At 43.5% G+C, this 21,184-nt stretch overlaps 1 protein-coding gene across 1 annotated transcript; it reads right to left on the bottom strand.

Moving 5' to 3' along the window:
* Positions 1-5,454: 5,454 nt before the first annotated feature.
* On the bottom strand, positions 5,455-18,993 carry bms1 (BMS1 ribosome biogenesis factor). Its single transcript, XM_085360328.1, has 23 exons — positions 18,921-18,993; positions 17,635-17,850; positions 17,357-17,547; positions 16,950-17,029; positions 15,823-16,011; positions 15,582-15,724; positions 13,078-13,199; positions 12,791-12,984; positions 12,538-12,680; positions 11,839-12,332; positions 11,634-11,735; positions 11,194-11,345; positions 11,025-11,106; positions 10,776-10,855; positions 9,767-9,955; positions 9,504-9,692; positions 8,889-9,069; positions 8,305-8,363; positions 8,051-8,173; positions 7,639-7,786; positions 7,211-7,386; positions 6,422-6,583; positions 5,455-6,123 (listed from the first exon to the last, which is right to left on the bottom strand). The coding sequence occupies exons 2-23, from the start codon at positions 17,805-17,807 to the stop codon at positions 5,896-5,898; spliced, it is 3,600 nt and encodes a 1,199-aa protein (XP_085216454.1). The 5' UTR covers positions 17,808-17,850; positions 18,921-18,993; the 3' UTR covers positions 5,455-5,895.
* Between the last annotated feature and the right edge of the window lie 2,191 nt (positions 18,994-21,184).

Here is a 21,184-nt window from a genome sequence, read left to right as displayed (position 1 = left end):
ATAATAGAGGACACACTCTTGACCTACTGATCTCCAAAGGCCTGAGCATTTCAAAGGTTACTGTGTCTGATGTGGGCCTGTCTGATCATTACTGTGTTTTCTTTGAAAGTAAAATCTCAGCCCACACAAATATATCAACAGCAGTGATCACAAAACGGTGTATAACTGAACACAGTAGTGCAATTTTTAACCAGGTCTTCCCATTAACACCTGACCTGCCCAGAGGGTCAGTCAATGAGCTCGTCAATAGCTTCAATGCTAACATGTTAAATGTAATGGACACTATTGCTCCCATTAAGGTGAAGGTTATCTCTGGAAGGAAAAAGTCTCCATGGAGAAACTCCACACTGGTGAAAAATGAAAAAAGAGAGTGTAGGAAAGCTGAGCGCAGATGGAGAAAAACAAACCTCCAGGTTCATTATGACATTTATAAAGAGAAACTTCACAATTATAATTTACAACTGAGGAATGCAAGGAGGTCCTACTTCTCTGACATCATCACTAAAAACAGCCATAATGCTCGGGTCTTATTTTCCACAGTTGACAGGCTAACAAACCCTCCTGTGTCAGTGGCAGCTGAACTTCATTCGACCATGGCCTGCAATGACTTTGCCAAATTCTTCACAGAAAAAATCCAGAAGATTAGACAAGCAATTGGTACATCAACAGCAGATCCAGGATATGTACTGTGTCCACCAAAAAACTGTTTAAACACCATGAAACAGTTTCAACCTATTAACAGCAAAGACCTGGAGGACATCTTAGGTCAACTGAACTCCTCCTCCTGCTGTTTAGATGTCCTTCCAACAAGTTTTTTCAAAAAGGTCTCAAAGACTTTAGAGTCAGACCTGTTACAGATCGTCAACTTTTCTTTATTATCAGGTGTGTTTCCAGAATCACTAAAAACTGCTGTAATCAAACCTATGCTGAAAAAGGACAATCTTGACAAGACACAAATGAACAACTACAGGCCGATCTCAAATCTCCCGTTTTTAAGTAAGATCATTGAAAAAGCAGTTTCTCAACAGCTCAGTTACTTCTTAAAACAGAATAATTGCTACGATGCCTTCCAGTCAGGTTTTAGACAGAACCACAGCACTGAAACCACTCTGACCAAAGTGTTTAATGACATGTGTCTGAATACAGACAGTGGAAAAATGTCAGTCCTAGTTTTACTGGATCTCAGTGCAGCATTTGATACAGTTGACCACAACATATTACTCAAACGACTGGAGAACTGGACAGGTCTTTCAGGAACTGTACTAAACTGGTTCAAAACATACGTAGAAAACAGGAAATACTTTGTATCAATAGGTAACTTCACATCTGAGCAGACAAGTATCACATGTGGAGTTCCCCAAGGTTCCATCTTGGGACCCCCTCTGTTTAACATTTACAGTGGGGCAAAAAAGTATTTAGTCAGCCACCGATTGTGCAAGTTCCCCCACCTAAAATGATGACAGAGGTCAGTAATTTGCACCAGAGGTACACTTCAACTGTGAGAGACAGAATGTGAAAAAAAAATCCATGAATTCACATGGTAGGATTTGTAAAGAATTTATTCGTAAATTAGGGTGGAAAATAAGTATTTGGTCACCTCAAACAAGGAAAATCTCTGGCTCTCACAGACCTGTAACGTCTTCTGTAAGAAGCTTTTCTGTCCCCCACTCGTTACCTGTATGAATGGCACCTGTTTGAACTCATCATCTGTATAAAAGACACCTGTCCACAGCCTCAAACAGTCAGACTCCAAACTCCGCCATGGCCAAGACCAAAGAGCTTTCGAAGGACACCAGGAAAAGTATTGTAGACCTGCACCAGACTGGGAAGAGTGAATCTACAATAGGCAAGCAGCTTGGTGTGAAAAAATCAACTGTGGGAGCAATCATCAGAAAATGGAAGACATACAAGACCACTGATAATCTCCCACGATCTGGGGCTCCACGCAAGATCTCATCCCGTGGGGTCAAAATGATCATGAGAACGGTGAGCAAAGATCCCAGAACCACACGGGGGGACCTGGTGAATGACCTGCAGAGAGCTGGGACCAAAGTAACAAAGGTCACCATCAGTAACACACTACAACGGCAGGGAATCAAATCCCGCAGTGCCAGACGTGTTCCGCTGCTGAAGCCAGTGCATGTCCAGGCCCGTCTGAAGTTTGCCAGAGAGCACATGGATGATGCAGCAGAGGATTGGGAGAATGTCATGTGGTCAGATGAAACCAAAGTAGAACTTTTTGGTATAAACTCAACTCGTCGTGTTTGGAGGACGAAGAATACTGAGTTGCATCCCAAGAACACCATACCTACTGTGAAGCATGGGGGTGGAAACATCATGCTATGGGGCTGTTTTTCTGCCAAGGGGACAGGACGACTGATCCGTGTTAAGGACAGAATGAATGGGGCCATGTATCGTGAGATTTTGAGCCAAAACCTCCTTCCATCAGTGAGAACTTTGAAGATGAGACAAGGCTGGGTCTTCCAACATGACAATGATCCAAAACACACCGCCCGGGCAACAAAGGAGTGGCTCCGTAAGAAGCATTTGAAAGTCCTGGAGTGGCCTAGCCAGTCTCCAGACCTCAACCCCATAGAAAATCTGTGGCGGGAGTTGAAAGTCCGTGTTGCTCGGCGACAGCCCCAAAACATCACTGCTCTCGAGAAGATCTGCATGGAGGAATGGGCCAAAATACCAGCTACTGTGTGTGCAAACCTGGTAAAGACCTATAGTAAACGTTTGACCTCTGTTATTGCCAACAAAGGTTATGTTACAAAGTATTGAGTTGTATTTTTGTTATTGACCAAATACTTATTTTCCACCCTGATTTACCAATAAATTCTTTACAAATCCTACCATGTGGATTCATGGATTTTTTTTTCACATTCTGTCTCTCACAGTTGAAGTGTACCTCTGGTGCAAATTACTGACCTCTGTCATCATTTGAAGTGGGGGAACTTGCACAATCGGTGGCTGACTAAATACTTTTTTGCCCCACTGTACATGCTCCCACTGGAACAGATTATAAACAACAACAAAATAAACTACCACAGCTATGCAGATGACACACAAATATATATCACAATGGCACCAGGAGCCCGAGGCCCTGTACAGGCTCTTGGTAAATGCATTGAGGAAATCAATGACTGGTTGTGCCACAATTTTCTCCAGCTAAACAAAAACAAAACTGAGGTAATAGTCTTTGGCGCCAAAGAAAAACGATTACAGGTCACCAGAGAACTTCAATCTATACACCTAAAAACCACAAACCAGGCGAGAAATTTGGGTGTAGTGATGGATGCAGACCTAAACTTAGAAAAACACATTAAGACAATAACAAAGTCAGCTTACTATCACCTCAAGAATATATCAAGGATAAAAGATCTGATGTCTCAACAGGACCTGGAAAAACTAGTCCATGCTTTCATCTTTAGTAGGCTTGATTACTGTAACAGCATCTTTACACGTCTACCTAAAAAATCAGTCAGACAACTACAGCTCATTCAGAACTCTGCTGCTCGAGTCCTCACTAAGACCAAAACAGTGGACCACATCAGTCCAGCTCTGAGGTCTTTACACTGGCTGCCTGTCCGTCAGAGGATAGACTTTAAAGTTCTGATGCTGGTCTATAAAGCTCTGAATGGTTTAGGACCAAAATACATCAATGACCTCCTGACCCAGTATGAACCATCCAGATCCCTCAGGTCATCTGGATCCGGTCTTTTATCAGTTCCCAGAGTCAGAACCAGACACGGAGAAGCTGCATTCAGCTTTTATGCTCCTTATATCTGGAACAAACTCCCAGAAAGCCTCAGATCAGCTGAAACACTCAGTTTATTTAAATCCAGGTTGAAGACTCACCTGTTCTCAGCTGCATTTGAATAAAGCACCAAATCCACACTTTAAGCTTAAATTTCAAAACTTACATTTAACTACTGATTTTATCTACTGTTCTGATTTTATCTGTTTTGATTTTATATACTGTGTTGTTTGTTTGTTTGTTTGTTAATTAGTTTGTTTGTTTGCTTGTTTTAATCAATTTTAAATCCTGCTTTTTATTTGTTCTTGTTTCTAATGTCTCTGTAAAGCACTTTGAATCACCTTGTTGTTGAATTGTGCTATACAAATAAACTTGCCTTGCCTTTTATTGTGAAGGTCTGTGTCGTATGTGAGTGTGCTCAGTTTACGTTTCCCCTGTCTCGTCAGCTGTGATTTCTCCCAGGTGTGTTCCCCTCCTGTCTCTCATCCCTTGATTACTGCCATCTGTGTATTTAAGCCCTGTGTTTCTCTGTGTCAGTGTCACGTCGTACCCTCAACTTGCTGTGTGTTTGTAATGTCCTGTCCTCCAGCACCTCGGTTTAGAGTTTTGTTTTTGTAAGTTTTATTTCGTGAATCATTCCTCCAGCAATAAAGCTGTGTTTTCAGTTTATTCCCATCTCCAAGAGTCCTGCAATTTTGGGCCCACCACTTCTGCTTGCCTGCCACACAGCCAACCATGACAGGAAGATCAAAGATTAAGGATTGTGTTTTTATAGTTCGTAGTAAACCATCCCCTCGTCTTCCCGGCCTTGTTGTGTGTACCTTAGAGGTTGAATTATACATTAGCCGTACTTCCAAAAACATTTAGAACTGAGATGGCAGCTTTTAGCAGAACTCTGATGCTCACCAGGAGCACGTATCCCCACTTTCAAAACCTTAAGTTGTCAAATTCACGAGCCCTACGTGGGGCCAGAAGTGCAAGTTCCCCTTTACTGACACACTGTAAATAAGTTTAATGCTCAACAACACAGCTAACAGCCTCATGCACTCGAATTTTTGATGTTTAGGCCACAATAATAATTTCCACTTCTGGATAAAGATCGCTCCGTCTTCATGCTTCATAAGAAATTAAGTGTGTCACGTCTTTAGTTATTTATTAATGGCAGCACAGTCATGCACACCATGTGCTCTGTGACATCTGAAGAGTTTGTGCACCACGTTGTTTTTTCTTTGTTTTAATTGGTTAATAATTTTAAGCTCAACCTCCCAGGTTGTTATGAATGGGCCATGTTTTCCTAAATGTTGTGATTCACAAGTGAACGATGTGGAACATACTTCAGACAGGACTTATTTAAACGGTTGAAAAAGATACTACTTCATATGGGTCAAATATTTTAAGAATGTTTCTCAGTGTAAAATTGTAAAGAATCTTTGGACAGCATACACAGCTACCTGCTGCCTCTCCTGCACTGTTAGATGGATGTAAATACAAACACATTTCCTCTTGCAAATGATAAACAAGCCACATGTTGCTTCAAAAGTAGCACAAACAAAATAAAAAAATGACTCAACAATGATGAGTAGAGCTAGACTGATAATCAAGCAGACAATTTACATTTTTGTGCCTCTACAAATTAAGAAATTTATGATTAATGAATCAAGAAGACGAAACACATGTGCGCCCAAAGTCTTTAAGCATCCACTTAGTCTGTAACGATAGTGTGGCACTATGGAGCGTTGGTTTTTACTCAACTTCAACATTTCAAATGTAAATTCAGCTGTGAGTTTTTATTTATTTCACTGTAACAACCCCAGAAAAAGACATTTGTTTAAGATATTGTTCTTGTATAATTTCTGAAGTAATGCACATCTGATCTACCAAACTTTGAAGAGAAGCAATAAGGAAAACAAAGAGCTTATTGTTGAAATTATCCTTTGTTAAGTTGCTGTGTGTCCTACAGAGAGAATGACTGAGCGCTCCACCAGGAGCTGCAGTTTTTGTTATTATCTTTGTTTTATGATCTATCCTGTACATTAGGCTTTTCAATGAGTACAGTAGAAAAATACAATTTTAATTTAAGCAAAGATCAGTTCGAGTCTGCAGGGATGGGATAAGGTCCTCGTGGCTCTAAACAGTCAGTCATCTTGTGGCGTCCCCTTTAGACTCGACCTCTGCTTCTTCTGATCCTTCTGGCCCATGATGCGGTACAGTTTTTTTCGTGCGTCTTTCATTCTCTTCATCTTGGCTTCTTCGTCTTTCTCCTTTTGCTGGAGGAACTCTTTATGTTTGGCATGATGTGCTCTCTGGGCCACCTTCTTCTTGTAGTGATGCACTGTGCTCAGAGCTCGTAGCAGCTCCGCCACCTGCCACAACACGAAAAGTCAAAGCAAAGATCAGTTAGCACAGGGTCATCCTGAACAAACTGGGTGTTGTGCTGCATCGTTTCTGTCAATCATTGCAACGCTGTCAGATCAGTGATTAATCTGGCACCACAGCTCTCTCTGGTTTGGCAGCTTCATGTTCTCAGTATATATGAAAACCTGGACATTCAGCTAGGCTCTGTTTCCTCTCCACCTACACTAAGACTATCACTTACTGTGTTGGGACCACAAATTCTTAACGAGCTGCAGCACTCATACCGTAAAGTCAGGTTGTGCTCACCTTCCTCTCATGGGGCTCGCGTATCACACTGGCTCTCTTCAGGTCTCTGGGTACCTTTCCTTTGGGTTGCAGTAGTTTGGGTTTGCTTTTAAAGGGGAGGGCCTTCTGCAGCTCCTTGGGGATGTGGAGTGGGTTGAAGTGCCTTGGGGCTCGGGTTATTGGCTAGAAGGTAAAGGAATGTATTTCAGGGTATCGGTTAGTGAAGGTGTACGATGACAAGTGAGGGTACACACAAAGACAGAAGAGATGATGACAATGACAAACACTACACAGCCAGGATTTGGTACTGGTTCACACATCACCGAACAGTTAAAGAGCAAAGGTTTGCATACTACAGATTCCTCTACAGTTCATATATATTTCTGAACAAGTGCCACGTTTACCTTTTCTGTGATGCAAAACAATTCAACAACAAACTGATCTGATCACAAATGTTGTGCTCTCTTCATTAAAAGGACAGTTTGAGCTTTTTACGTCTTATTGCAGTTCTATTAGTTTCATATTCAAAGGCACACTGGCACACTGAAATAGCACCTCCAAGTCTGAGGCCACGGTCCTCAGGTGGAAAAGAGTGGAACGACACCTTCAACATTGATGCTTTGTTTGTTTTTTGTACGATTATCAGTTAAATAAAGCCTCTAAATGCTTCCCTCTTCATTTAAACGTGATACGGTGATCCCAGCACTTCCTGGGAAACAGGGTTGCAGTTTCAGTGTTTCAGGGAGCAGATCTCTGTTTCTATCTGTTCTACACTTGTGCACTTTAGAGTGGTCATCAGGCTGAGTCTACCTTGTACAGCGAGTCAATGCTGGGCTTGTTACGGACTCCCAGGTCATGTTTGAGCTGCCCCACGGTCCTCATGCCCGACCAGCTGTCCTTCTGGCCAACAGGCAGCAGCAGTGAAGTGACGGGGTTGTAAAGCTGAGGAATACTGACTGGATACCAGGAGCGCAGGAACACAATGTCTGCAGAACAAACACCGACACTAAGACACGGAGTGGTAGACACACATCACTGAAACATAAGTTAATTAATCATTTGGATTTGATCAATTTACGAGATTATAATCTGCATTATTTTTATTTCCTAGGAACTGGGAACAACTCTTTGTCCTTCCTATAGGAGGGTTTAACTGGTTTAAAGCCTTAATACAATGTAAGAGCTGCAGGGACACATAGTATTTATAAACTAACAGTAAAGTCAGCAAAAACAGTCACCACTCATAAGCAGGCGGTCCTCAAACGTGGCTCTGAAAGCTCCCGGAGGAGTCGACAGCGCCTTCTTTATCTGACCTCTGACCCCCGACACCGTTCGTATAGAAGCACCTTCAAATTTAGCCACCTCCAGCACCGTGTTAAACATGCCCTGTGGAGAGAGGGAGCAAACCGTCAGCATTACACAATCACCTTCATCTCCTGCCTTTTAAACGAACAGCACAAACATGAACATGCTTCCTCCTACAGCTACACACGGAGTAAACAGTGACGAGCGTCTTCCACTCACTGCTCGGAAAAGTATGACTTTGCTTATCGACTCTTTGGTGACCCAGTAAATGATGTTTCTCTAAGTGTTTTTAGGTAATTAGTCTATTTACATGCTGACATAAAGTGAGCTTCAGATGTAGCGTACCTTGATGAAGCAGGTGTTTTGGAAGATCTTATAAGGGTAACCAATTAGTTTGAGCTTCTTCACAATAGTGACTGATTTATCCAGGTCCAGGACGACTCCTGTGGCTGCAATGCGGAAATTAGCCTTCACAGAAACACAAAACAGGACTTTGAGATTCAATGAGAGTACTTTACATTAAAAGAATTACATGACCAGACTTGATGCCACCTTACAAAAGTACACTAACAAGCCTCTGTCTCCAGGTAAACACTCACTTTAACTCCTGATACTGACTGAACAGCCAGAAAGCCGGTGCCCTGTGGAGTGATGGGACCTGCAGAGAAACAAAGGTTAGAATTTATTTCATCAATGTAAACATCGCAGAGACGTAAACTTTGACACACACTGAGACGCACCTGTGTACACAGAGCTATACTGCAACAGACTTAAATACTAAACGTTCAGTGTAAGCTACCACAGGGAGGCGGGCAGCTGCAATGACATGTAAAAGTCATAAACCCACATTTTATTCTCAACATATCACATGTTCAACCTGAGAAAATGAACCACTTGAAGACAAATATCAGGCCATGATTAGCACTGTAGAGACGAGGAAAACACGTTTTCTTTTTTTATTGTGATTAAAATGAGCAAATCTCTGGATTTAGTTTGAATTTAAACTGTACGCAGCATCCAAACATTTTTGGAACTGGTGTTAGGTATGTGCTTCTACTTCCTGAAGTCTTACTCTCATTAGAAGCCTGAATAAACGTATCGTGTGAAGCCATTCAAAGTGTAGTTGAGACACGCAGAGTGAAATCTGCGTGTAAACCGCAGTCATGCTCTGAATGCAGCTCACCCCAGATCGAGGCTCCACAGTGCATGTGTTGCGGTGTGTATTTAAGCAGGCGGTGGCGTCCATTGTGATCCTCAATATGATAGAGAGGGATGGTCTGGAAGCGGCGCCAACCCAAGGACAGGATCAGGGGGTCCCGTGTCTTCAGGATCCGCTCATACCAGCGGTGCTTCTTCAGGCGCATCTGACATACACAGAGTACAACATCTTATTTAACCATTATATCTTAATAAGGGTATTTACAGATGTGGGAAGTAACAAAGTACAAATACTTCATTAGTGCACTTAAGTAGAACTTTCAGGTATCTGTACTTCACTATGTTTTTACTCCCTACATTTTTATTTTACAGCAGAACTTTTGTTCTCTTCTTTGTTGTTCCTCTTATTTGATCAGGTCTCTTCCCTTTGCACAGATTGCTGGCTGGAAAGGACGGGAACATTTCTTTTTAGGGTCTGCTTTGTTTACATGTTTTCAGGTGTTTTGTGCTCTAATAAAAAGCAAAAGAAAACATTTTAAGATGTATACAATTTATGGATTCATATACAGATATTTTTAAGAATAATCATTCTATTCTTATTTCATTAAGAACCTTTGAAAAGTGCAAATGTAGCACATACCTGCAGGTATCCTACATTGCCTTCACTGGTTCCCAGGCCTCCGATGATGACGGGGTAATGTGGGTCAAAGTTCGTTACAAACTCACAGGGTAAGGAGGAAATTTCTAATCGGACGTACATTCCTGGCCGGAAGCCTTCATACTGCACTCTCGACTCATCGTCCATGTCTTCAAACTCAGCTCTGTTCAGCTGAACAAACAGTGGAAGAATATGAGACATAAACAGAGTCTTAAATGTGAACGTCAGACTGATGGACAGTCTACCTCCGCCTGCTTCTGCATCTCCTCCTTCAGATCGTCGAAGTACGTGGCGTCACCATCGTCGTACTCCGTGTCGAAGCGCTCCTTCAGTCTGCGTTTCTTTTCAAGGCGCTTGTTCTTCTGCACCTCCTCATCATCCATCTTCACCTGTTGGTCTTCATCGTCAGTTTCATCTTCATCACTTTCACTTTTCTAACGGTAAAAAAAAGTGTGCGTGACAAATAACCTTTGTTACATTTTTGGGATGGGTTTGTAGATATGTGCCCCCCCCCCGGGCGTACTCAGTAATGCCGGGCTTACACTCTGCGATTTTTGGCTCATTTTGAGCCGATTTTTCAGCCGTGCGACCGCTTTGGTGATCGGTCTGAGTTTGGCCTTCATCGTGTAGTATACGTGGGGTAACGAGGAGCGATTAACACCTCACGACCAGCTCCCCATCATCAATCGCTTGGTCGTGAGGCTGTCGCTGCTCACGCTGTGCACGCGCAAACACATGTCGGTGAAAAAGACGGCGCAGCACGGCAGTGCAGCGTGTGATCTGGACACAAGCGATGGAGGCACAACTTGTAGAACTTTGGAAAGCTCATCCGAGCCTTTTCGATGTGGCCTCACAGAATCATCACGACCACAACAACCGTGGAAATAGTTGGATTTACATTGCTGCTTAATCACAGCTGCCTGATCATGTTTTTCATTAGCAATTTAGCAAAGTTGATGGTGGTGGTGTGTCTGTGTGAGTGAAAGACAGAGAGCGAGCGACAGATTTTCTGTTATAACCTTCATGTTACGGAGGCTCAGTGTGAGCACTCAGGTCGATCAGAGCCGTATAGTGTGACCCTGCATCGTGACCTACTAACTTCTAACCCCTGCGAGTCAATCGTGCAGTTTGAGCAGAAGCTGAATAACGCGACTGAAAGAAAACGCAGTGTCTGCCCAGATTAAGCAACTGTTGCTGATTATTTTTCATTCCCATCCACCACATTGATACCACGCTGTATTCTGAGTCACGTACCTCGGCCTGATCCTGCTCCCCAGTCGTGCCTTTGTGAACTTTTCCCGTTTCCAAATCTTCAAAGTCACCGTAGAGCTCCTCTACATATAAGAGAACAGAGTACTTATGATGCATGGTGACAAATCTACTCTTAGCTGAAAGTCTTTGTAATCAGTCACTGTCACATTACTACTGCACATAACTGAACTCAGGTGTTTTCGACCAGCTCTGAATACAGCGAACAAAACGCTCCTCCCCCTGAACTCTTACCGTCTTCTTTGAGCAGCGTTGCAGCATCCTGGCCTTCCTCCCATTGACCCGTCACAAAACAATCCCTGATTGAGTTCAACATCTGAAAAAGAAAACAGACCGACTTATTCTAATATTCTTGACAACATCAGCTGCTCTTGAGTTGGAGTTCTGTTGGAAAATACCGGACCTCTTCTAATTCCCAATTGTGGGAAATGTCGGGGTTGAAATGGGAGCAGTCTAAAGCGTCGGCCTGAACTTTTTTGCTTTTCTGCGGGCGATTAACTCGAAACAGTCCGCCAAGCTCCTCCTCCTCCTCCTCAGAATCTTCCGCCTCCACCACTGCAAAACAAGGATCAGCAGCGCTTGTCAAGATCACATCCTTGCGTATGTGATGCAAACATATCGCTGAGTAGTTATGGAGGACTGATGACCTACTGTCAACATTACCATGCTTCACCGGGCCAATGGCAACAGTAACTAACGCTGGCGTCAATGATCAATGATCAGAAATTAATTTTCATGAAAAATAATTTAATCCTGATGTATCCAGTGAAGTGTGAGTTTGTTTGTTTTATACCTGTCATACACAAACATTATTGGTTGTTACTGATGAAACAAACAGGATACCTGAACCATAAACCAGCTTCCTCAGGTTGGGGGCAGCTTCCTGATGCCGCAGAAATGCTGCTGATGCTTTCTGCTGCAGGCCCTCCTTCCACTTGAACGTCCCTACAGACAGATCACAACCAGGAAGGACAACAGTTTGTTTTTTAGCATAAAATTGAACATAAACTAAATGTAAATAAACCTGAATGAGTCGTGTGGTACTTACCCTGCTCCTCCTCTTCATCACTGTCATCGGCACCAATCTCCTCTTCCATCGACTCATCGTCTTCATCTCCATCCTCCTCATCATCACTGTCTTCCTCTGACTCTTTAGAACAGTGCCCAGAGTCTCCGGCTCTCTCGGCCTCGCCTTCTCCTTCGCTGTCCGCCTCGCCCCTCTCCAGCTCATCCTCGCTGTCTGCAAACGCTGGTGCCTCTGCGATCACCTCCTCTCCTTTCATCTCCTCCAGCTTCCGTTTCTTTACCGGGGGAGTGCTGCCTTTGGTGGCTTTTTCAGATTTATCTCTCACCTCTTTGAGAAATGTGGACAAATCATCTTCCTCTTCCTGGTTCTCCTGGTCACTGCCATCATCATCCTCATCACTGCTGGACCCACTAACGTCATCCTCCTCCTCCTCCAACCCAGTGAAGACCACCTTCCTCCTCTGTGTTTGTGTGTGTGCATCCCAGACATGTATCTCTCGAAGTCCCTCCTGCACTCTAACACAAACAGGACAAATATCTGTTACACAATCTTTTTCAAACAATCGATCGCCTGTTACTTTGTGCGCCTCAGCAGACGTGTGTGTCTGTGTTGTACCTGTACGGTTTATGAACATGGCTTGTTAGCCAGCTAGCTGATAGCTCCGGCTCACACTGCATCACCACACTTACAGCTGTCATGGAGAACTTTGTGATGTCTTACCCACTCTGCTCGCTGATGTCTGTGGGGTCCAGGCCAGCAGAGCCACTGAAGAGCGAGACCTTACTGGCAGCCATCTTGGCGTCTAGAGTGACATGTGTTTCTATGAGGGACTGGACCAGCTCTGTGGTAGGCCGCACTTCCTCCTGCAACAGGGTTCGAAGCCTTACTTCAACCCTTGAATCCTGGGCCAACATTTTACAAATGCACTTCACACCGTTTAGATGCAAGCTACACACTGCCATCTCGGGAATACCTGCAGCTGTTTGACGTGGTTGGCTGGGAGGTCGATGTAAACGGCATCTTTGTCATACACGACCCCTCCGACCCCGGCCATGGGTGCGTAGAGCAGACGCTCCTTCTCATTCAAGGCCCTCTTCTTCTGAGTACCAGGCAGCGGACACGGGTCTGGCAGGAAGTTGGCGTCTGACATCTGAAAGTCTCCTACACCTACAGACGGGACAACACACAGCACATCACTCCAGTGCTTTCATGGCTTTGTTTCATACTGTCAGTCTGCTGCAAAGCGCTCCGTCTGTGTACCTGGTATATGGACCTGGCCTTTGTTTTTCAAATGTGTCCCTCTGAGGTAGCCATACAAGGACACAGTCCGATCACACTTGGGGTCTGTTCTGAGCCTCTCGGGGTCGGTCAAGTCCTCAATACTGAGGAGAGTAAGACAAGAGCAAAGACTGAGTTCACAAAACCCCAAACAGTCGCTTAAAGAAACATCTCTTTAAACATGTACACACACTAAATGTGATCATCTTTGATAAACCAACACGGTAACCTTCTTAATAACCTTCTGAACCATGACACACTCGGCCTGTTTTCAAAGCTGTGAGGGTCTTTGGGGGGGTTAGGGTTAGGTCTGTGTGTATTGCTGAGCCTTGGCTCCTGTCGGTCATGGTCAAGGAGGTTTGGGTTGGCTGCCTGGGGCTCGTGCTGGGGTGGCCGGCCTGTGGCGGCGTCAGCTGCCTGTTGTCTCTGGTTCTCGTAGGCTAAGGTTGGGCGATATGTAGAAATTTTCCAACCAACAAATGTCAGTTCAATAAATGACGATGGGCGACATATTCGTGCAGGCGTAGACGCTCTGATGGGCAGAGCACCGTAATCATGCACGGACTGATTTGTGCGTTTAGAACTCAGACGTTTCACTTGGAGGGAATATTTTACCTTCCTTTCTTGTTTGTTTAAAGCTACTTCTTGGATTATTTATTTATTTGAGACACGCCAAAGCTCACAAAAGACTTAACGTTACGTGGGAGATTTTTTTATGCTCGCTGGAGGAAACATTTGGATTTTTTAGCTTGCTTTTTGTTTAACTTTGTATCTGTTGTTTGGTCGAGTGTCAGACAGATAAACACTGGAACGGCCTGTAAACACGGTTAGTGTATTTTTCTGAACAGAGGCTGCTGCCTCTCCTTCCTTTATGAGTTTGAGTAAATGAATCACAGCTGGGAGATGGCGCCGTTAAAATGGTGCTGTTAGCAAACTTACTCACAGCAAATAAATCAATAAATCGCTCTTGTAAAAACGATCAGTGAAAGGTTCAGCCTTCTTCTTCATCCTGGCGTTGTTGCCGCTGGTGCAGGGTCCGCTCTTCGGCAAAGGTTTCTCCATTTGGTTCTGTCCGAGGCGTCCTCAGGTGATGCGTTGACGGTGTTAAAGTGAAAGGCTCAGCCTATCGTTGATATATTCGTACAATCGCCCAACCGTACGTAGGCGCCCCATCCTGCCTTCTATGGCTGGGATGGGCGCACAGATGTTGCAGTGATGTGTGGCCTTCATTTGCAAGTGACAAAGTCTCTCTCTCTTTCTCTCACGCACGCACACACGCACACACACACACACACACACACACACACACACACACACCTTTCTCCATTCCTTTTGTTTTTTCCTTACAGGTGCAGCAGTGTGTGATACATTGTGCATTTCCTACTACACCCCCTCCTGCCTCAGCTTACACATAGTCATACTTTACTATATTACATATAATTTAACACCTGAAACAACCCTGATAAAAAATATTCAATAAACAGAAGCAGCACATGAACCAAAGGAGCCCACAGAGCACGTCAGGGAAAAGCAAACTGTGTTTAGCAGCACTCAGATCATCACTCTGACTGCACGGCTGACCAGACCGGATTAAAAAACACTGGTCCAACAACAAGCTACACGTTGAGCAGCTGGTATATCATCGCCTCAACGCCATCCTTCGTTGTGTTTGTTGTTCGTGTCGCATACAAATGCCACCATGACACTCTTTGCTGCTTTGTTGTAACAGTACCACACACATTAGGTGGTGCTTGACTGGTGGAGTACAGGCATTGGTTAATCCGGTGACGATTAGCATACAAACTGTTCTACCACAGCTGCCTGGTGCACAGGGCCAGGTTTGGACTACAAGCTCAACTGTCTGCCTGAGAGGATGCTCAGTGACTGATTTACTTCTTGTGAGGGAGCAGGAAGCCCCACTGACCGGGCTCTGCGTGCACCCTTTTAAATGCAAAATGCATCTCAGTGCTCTCTGAGCCATTTCAGCACGCCGTGTGAGTCGACACCTTCTAGTCTGTTACTTGGTCAAAGGAGGCTCACAGCTAAGCGTGTCCCTCTGTGGGAGTCATCCCTGGTATTAGAGGCAGTTTCTCAGCCACCATTTGAATTCTAAGATGAAGATGATGCTGTTGCTTGCTCTTGCATCAGTGAAACACTGTCCTCCTACATTAACAGTCAGTATTTCAGATTAGCTTATGTGGCAAACTGGGAGTGTGCGCATCTGTAGAGCAAAACACTGAGAAACCTTTACTCTTGTAACCCCTGTTCTCTGATAATATGTGGAAGGTGTCTCACCAGATCACCTCTGCAGAAAGCTTGTCGTTAACGTTAGACTGAATGATTCTTCAGCACCTTGTAAATGAAAATGTACGGCTCCATCTTAATGCAATCATGTGTATTTACCAAGTTTGAGTTACTGGTACAAACACGACTTTAGGCTGAGCATTAAGGAAGCTACAGACAACTGAACAGTCGTAAGCACTCACCGGTCAGCCAGGATGTAGGGATGGGATGTCTGCCACACCAGAGGACGAAACTTCATGACGGAGATGAAGCGGCCGAGGTTCTTCACCTCCTGGTTCTGATACTCACCATACACCATGCCAGACAGATAAAACAGTTTGGCCCCCTGGTGGTTGAGGCACAACAGGTCACAATGTTGTCACAGACATACAAGGTTTTACATCAATGTGCAACTTTTTTCCAGGAGTACAGACGTGGGTTTACCTGGTACACCTCAGTCCAGAAGCGATGTTTGAGGTTTTTCTTTGTCTTTCTCAGAGTCTTGTTGTTCTTGAATGCATCCAGATGAGTCAGCACGCCCATGATACGAGGGAAACCGTGTACTTGACAGATATTGAGAAACTCAAACGTCTCCATCTCAAAGCCAAAGCTGGCATCAATCAGCATCAAAACCTGGAGACAAAGCATTTCTATCATTTTATTCATTTTACAACTTCCAGTCAGAAGTCACGAATGTCCTGCTCATTTTTAATAACTTCTTTGAACTGTTATTTTATAAACTGGGTGTGCAAGTTTATGTTGGATTGTCTCCAACACACAAAGGGTTGTGGACCTGGCTTTTAACCAGAGCCCCCAATCCTCCTTAGGGTAGCAGCTGGAGCTCTGAGGGGGCAGAAGCTCAGCATTAGCATGCTTCCCATTTCAAAACCAGTTTTGATGCGCGTCTAGTTTTTGATTTGCTGTGAAGTTAAAGAATCGGGACGTCGTTTGCCTTCATTTTTCCATCCACTTGGTGCAATAGCACTGATAGCTGTATATGAGCCCGTGTAGATCAGAAACAATCTAAAATGAAACGTATGCTGTATTATTATTCCAGTTATTTCCACAGAACAGTTCAAAGAAATATTTAAAAGCCCAGAATGACCACAACATTAACGAGTATCTGTAAACGTGTGACCACAGCTGTAGCTCAGCACTCTCTTTACCATCTATGTCAGCACTGCTAACACGAGGACATCTCACATCACAGCACCTTTATCTGTTTTAGATTTAAGCTGTTTATTGAATCATATTTAGAATTTCATTTATTGAGCTCTTCATTTTGCAGAGGTTACCTTTTGTTCAGTGATACTGTAGTTATTTATTGAGCTACATGGTTTTTCATATTAGTCACCATTGAAACTAACACTGGATTCATTGGAAACACTATCTTTGGTGTGCAGATTGGAGCATCACAGGAGCGAAACACCAGCTTTCTGATTAATAAATGAGCTGATCGACCTCTGCAGCCACGGCCGACCCCCCATTTGTTGGCGAGTTATGACATTCGTGTTTTTCTCACCCAATAAAGGCAGATTTAACGTATCAGTTTACTCTTTTGAAACACTTACCAGGTCAGCCACCTTTGCAAGGTCGATCATTGAGTTTATGTCATTGTTACACTCCATGAAAGTCAGCCGACGCTTCTTGCCTGGAGCAGCACAAAATAACCAATTAACATAAACGCACACATACAAATAAATAAAGTAACATTATGGACGCTTACAAAAAGATTTGTTACTGTGTATTTAAATGTTTTTGTGGCTGCGTATTTATTGTTTCACCAAGGCCAAAACCTCTTTTAAGGCCCTTTGCTGAAGTTTTAATGAAGGTTGTGCTAAAGCCGCGATTACACTTTCTACGGATGCAGTGGTGCACAGCACACCATCACTGGACTCTAGCAGTGGAGGTGTGTTCAGTACTTGTCTGACTGTGTTGTGTCAGGTTTAAGTTTGTGTTTCAGGAGTTGGGCGCTCACCAGAAACGATAGTTACAGGTCCACATATGTCTGTGAGCTTCTGCCGGGTGAAGTTTTTGATCAGGCAGCGGATCAGGGTGCTTTTCCCGACCTTAGGGGGGCCAACAACGACAATCACAATTGGAGGCGGTTCCAGGGGAGTCCGGTCTACAACAGGCACGTGGTGTTTTTTGGTTTTTATGTCCTGGGCCCTTTTTGAGGAACAAACAAAAATAAACACCAACACAGTCTGAAGACATGAACTTGACTCATCTTATTATGTAATGCACAACACTGACCTGTGGAAGGTTTTGGCCATGCGGACCGCAGATTGAACTGCAAATGCTTTGGGGTTGCGTTTGCGTTCATCCTCCTCTGTTGAGCCATTTTGTTTCTTTAGCTTCTTCTTCTCTGCCTTTGGGCCACTGTGCTTCTGCTGATGCTGCTTCTGCTTCTTAACTTTCCCATCCATCCTGTCTACTACACACACTGTTCACATGCAGTTTGACTGGAATCTGTGGACAGAGAACAGGTTCCACTCAATTTATAGGTATGGACAGGCGTCATCAACGTGACGAAAAAAAGAATTAATATGAATTAATATGAAAACATTTTGATTTGATTTTTCAGTTATATGACATGTATGTACAACTCTTTTGCTTTTTCATGATACTTAGGACAGTTATGACACGGCATAATACAATACAAGGAATCTATGATATATTAGTTGACCCTTTGCTTTTATTCGAGCATTCAAAATGATCACATCTTAGGATTTTCCCCCACATAACTAAACCTTTCAGCCAAATTTCGTGGAGTCAAAAGACTTGATATTCATCACCTTCATTATGCATCATGTATTAACTTTTACAGGAAATATTTGTTTCTGGGATGAATTTTAGTGGAGAAGCAGGTATAAAGTGATATAACATTCAAATAAACATGTATGTTTACCTCTACTGAACCACAGAACTTCAGTCAACTGAATTCAATTTCACCTCATTATTTACACTTTTTACTTAAGTATATTTTCACAAATAAACAGACTTAATACACACAGGAGTAGTTGACTGTACTCCAAGTATTAACTAACACACACACACACACACACACACACACACTCCCAGTCACCTAGAGCTGGCTTCCTCAGCTCTTCATCTTCCTCCACAGTTCCTCTCAGAAGCAAACACTTTCTCTAGATACACAAAGGCATTCATAAATCCTCGTGCTGTTTTAAAATCCATGTTGGAAAACGCGAGAGGACACTAATACACATTTTGGCTCTAATATTAACAGAAGCCACAACATCAGAAGGACCCAGTTTGTCTAAGATATGGAAAATGTCCCCTCAAAAAGCGACACTACAAAGACAACCCCTGCCTCCATCCAGTGGGATACTTCCTTGAGAAAACCGATATGACTCAGGTACTTTACAGGCCGACAGGTTCGCTCTGTGAGCGGAATTTGCCTTTGTTGAAAACATGTCTGTCAGCCTGGAGGACCAAACACTGCGGCCGGCGTCTCTGCTAAACCTGCGTGTTTATATGAAATGTGCGGGAGAAATACAAAGCACAAGTGCTACTACCTTAAATTAAACCAGTTGTAATCCACTCCACGTTAACACCCGCTTTTCTTCGTTTTCACGTGTGAACTGTGACCTCCGGCCCGGAAGTATATGAAAGAGTCACGTTCTAGCCAAACGGGTGCAAACAAAAACAGACGGGAAAGGTTCCGCACGGTGAGCGGCTACAAATCTCCGTACATTGGCGCCTCCTGCTGGCGGTTCTCTCCGTACTAAGTATACTGATGGAGATTTAAAGCCAAAATTATTTTGGTAAGCGTAATATCAGGATTAAGAGGTGAGCTCCTCCAGGACACGAGCAGCTCTGCAGTGAGTACCACCTCTGGGGTTTATAGTTAGCCAAGTTTAGCAACTGTCTTCCTCACGACTGGAATGTGTTCATTAACACAACTTCAATATAATTACACTAACACAAGTAAATTCCAAATTACTAATTAATTCACATCACATTTAACAGTTTTAATGCCGCAATCATGTCAACAGTCACGTCAGCCTGCATCAACACAACATTTAGAACATTTGGGCTTAACTGGGGCCACGTTAGACAATTACAGGTCAGGTAAGACACTGGCAAATGGTGTAGTCATAAGCCAAGTGGAGTTTGTGCTGGATGTGGTCCAAATGTCATAACATACCGTATATTTGGCCTGAATTAGCACAGGTAAGAATATTTTCATCTATTACCTGATAAGGCGACACATCTGTAACTACCTTCTGTCTCTGACAAGGACATTATTTTGCCAGATATGCTCACACGCTTGAGTCATGATAAAATAATTATACATGAAATTAGCAAATTCAGTCGATGACTGATTGGAAACGCACCTCCCTGTCTATATAAGGACCTGTACAGAAATAATTTTGCAGCACTCAAGGTCCCAGTGCACACAGTGATCTCCATTATCCATGAATGGAAGAAGTTTGAAAGCACCACGGCTCTTAGAGCTGGCCTTAGTAAGGGAGATGAACAGGTACCTGATGGATAGTCCAACAGAACTCCAGCATTGCTCTGTGGAGAAAGGAGAACCCTCCAGATGGGCAACCATTTCTGCAGCACTCCACCAATCAGACCTGCATAGTAGAGTGGAGGGAGAGAAGCCACTACCCAGTAAAAGGGACATGATAGCCCCCCTCTCAGACCACGAGATACAACATTTTCTGAACTGAACAGAATCTGAACCTTTTTTTTGGCAGCAGGCACTGGGAGATCAGTCAGGGTCAAGGAAAAGATGAATGGAGCGATGTACAGAGATGTCCTCGACGATGGTAAATGGACTGATTCTTATATAGCGCTTTTCTACTCTCCTGGAGCACATGCTTTTGCAGTGCTTTCTAACTAACATTCATACACATTCATACTCTGATGGATGTAATGGAGAGCAGATGACCTGCTCTACCTCCTGAGCTACAGCCACCTACTCCAAAGTGCTCTGGATCTCAGAAAGGGTCGAAGGTTAGTCTTCCAACATGACAATGACCCTAAGCACACGACCAGTTTAACAAAGGAATGGGTTCAGGTCGATGTTGTGAATGTCCTCGAGTGCCCTGGTTGGACCCCAGAGTTTAACCCAAATGAACATGTGAAAACGGCTGTGTACCAACACTCCTCATCCAACCTGATGAAGCTTGACAGGTTCTGCAGCGAGGAATGGGAAAAATCAGATTCCGACTTAAAAAGACTTAGCATATAACGTTTTTGTTTTTTATGTTTAATATATTTGCAAGAATTTCAAGCAAAGGTTTTTCACTTTGTCATTATGGGGTGTTGTGTGTAGAGTTTTGAGGGAACACGAATTTAATCCATTGTGGATCAAATTATCAATGACCTAACCCCACTAACTGCATGTCTTTGGACTGTGGGTGGATGCTGGAGTACCAGGAGGCAACTGTGCTAACCACTGCTCCACCCATATGTATTATAAGTACTCCTTAAAAGATAAAGGACAATGATGGGAGGAAAACACATGTTAAATAAGCAAAAAACATCAATACAAAAACACCAGTAGGAAGATACGATAAGTCAAAATACTCTTTATTTTTCTCAGATTTTGAAATAAGATGCAGGTGATCAGGGGGCAAATATAGAAGGGAAGTAACTGGTCAAAAAAAGAGAGGGACATGAGAAGCCTTTGCTCCATGTAAGATCAGGAGGTAAAGAGGATCCTAGGATCATGAAAATGTGCTCGAACTAACTGCACAGTCAAAAATTCTGCTATTTAACTATTTGTTCTTATAGTTTCTTTCTAAATGTTACTCATCATATTTTA

The sequence above is a fragment of the Diplotaxodon limnothrissa genome, linkage group LG8, assembly GCF_057381915.1.
Source record: "Diplotaxodon limnothrissa isolate DT_005_m linkage group LG8, D_limnothrissa_male_GT1.1, whole genome shotgun sequence".
NCBI lineage: Eukaryota > Metazoa > Chordata > Actinopteri > Cichliformes > Cichlidae > Diplotaxodon > Diplotaxodon limnothrissa.
This window is presented reverse-complemented; position numbering and strand designations above follow the sequence as displayed.

Excerpts from the sequence above, each read along its gene's own strand:
- bms1 (XM_085360328.1), bottom strand. The coding sequence starts at position 17,807 with ATGGATGGGAAAGTTAAGAAGCAGAAGCAGCATCAGCAGAAGCACAGT. Across the intron at positions 15,725-15,822 it reads TCTGGACTGAGGTGTACCAG|GGGGCCAAACTGTTTTATCT; the intron begins GTAAACCCACGT and ends CTCAACCACCAG. Across the intron at positions 13,200-15,581 it reads CCCTACATCCTGGCTGACCG|TATTGAGGACTTGACCGACC; the intron begins GTGAGTGCTTAC and ends TACTCTCCTCAG.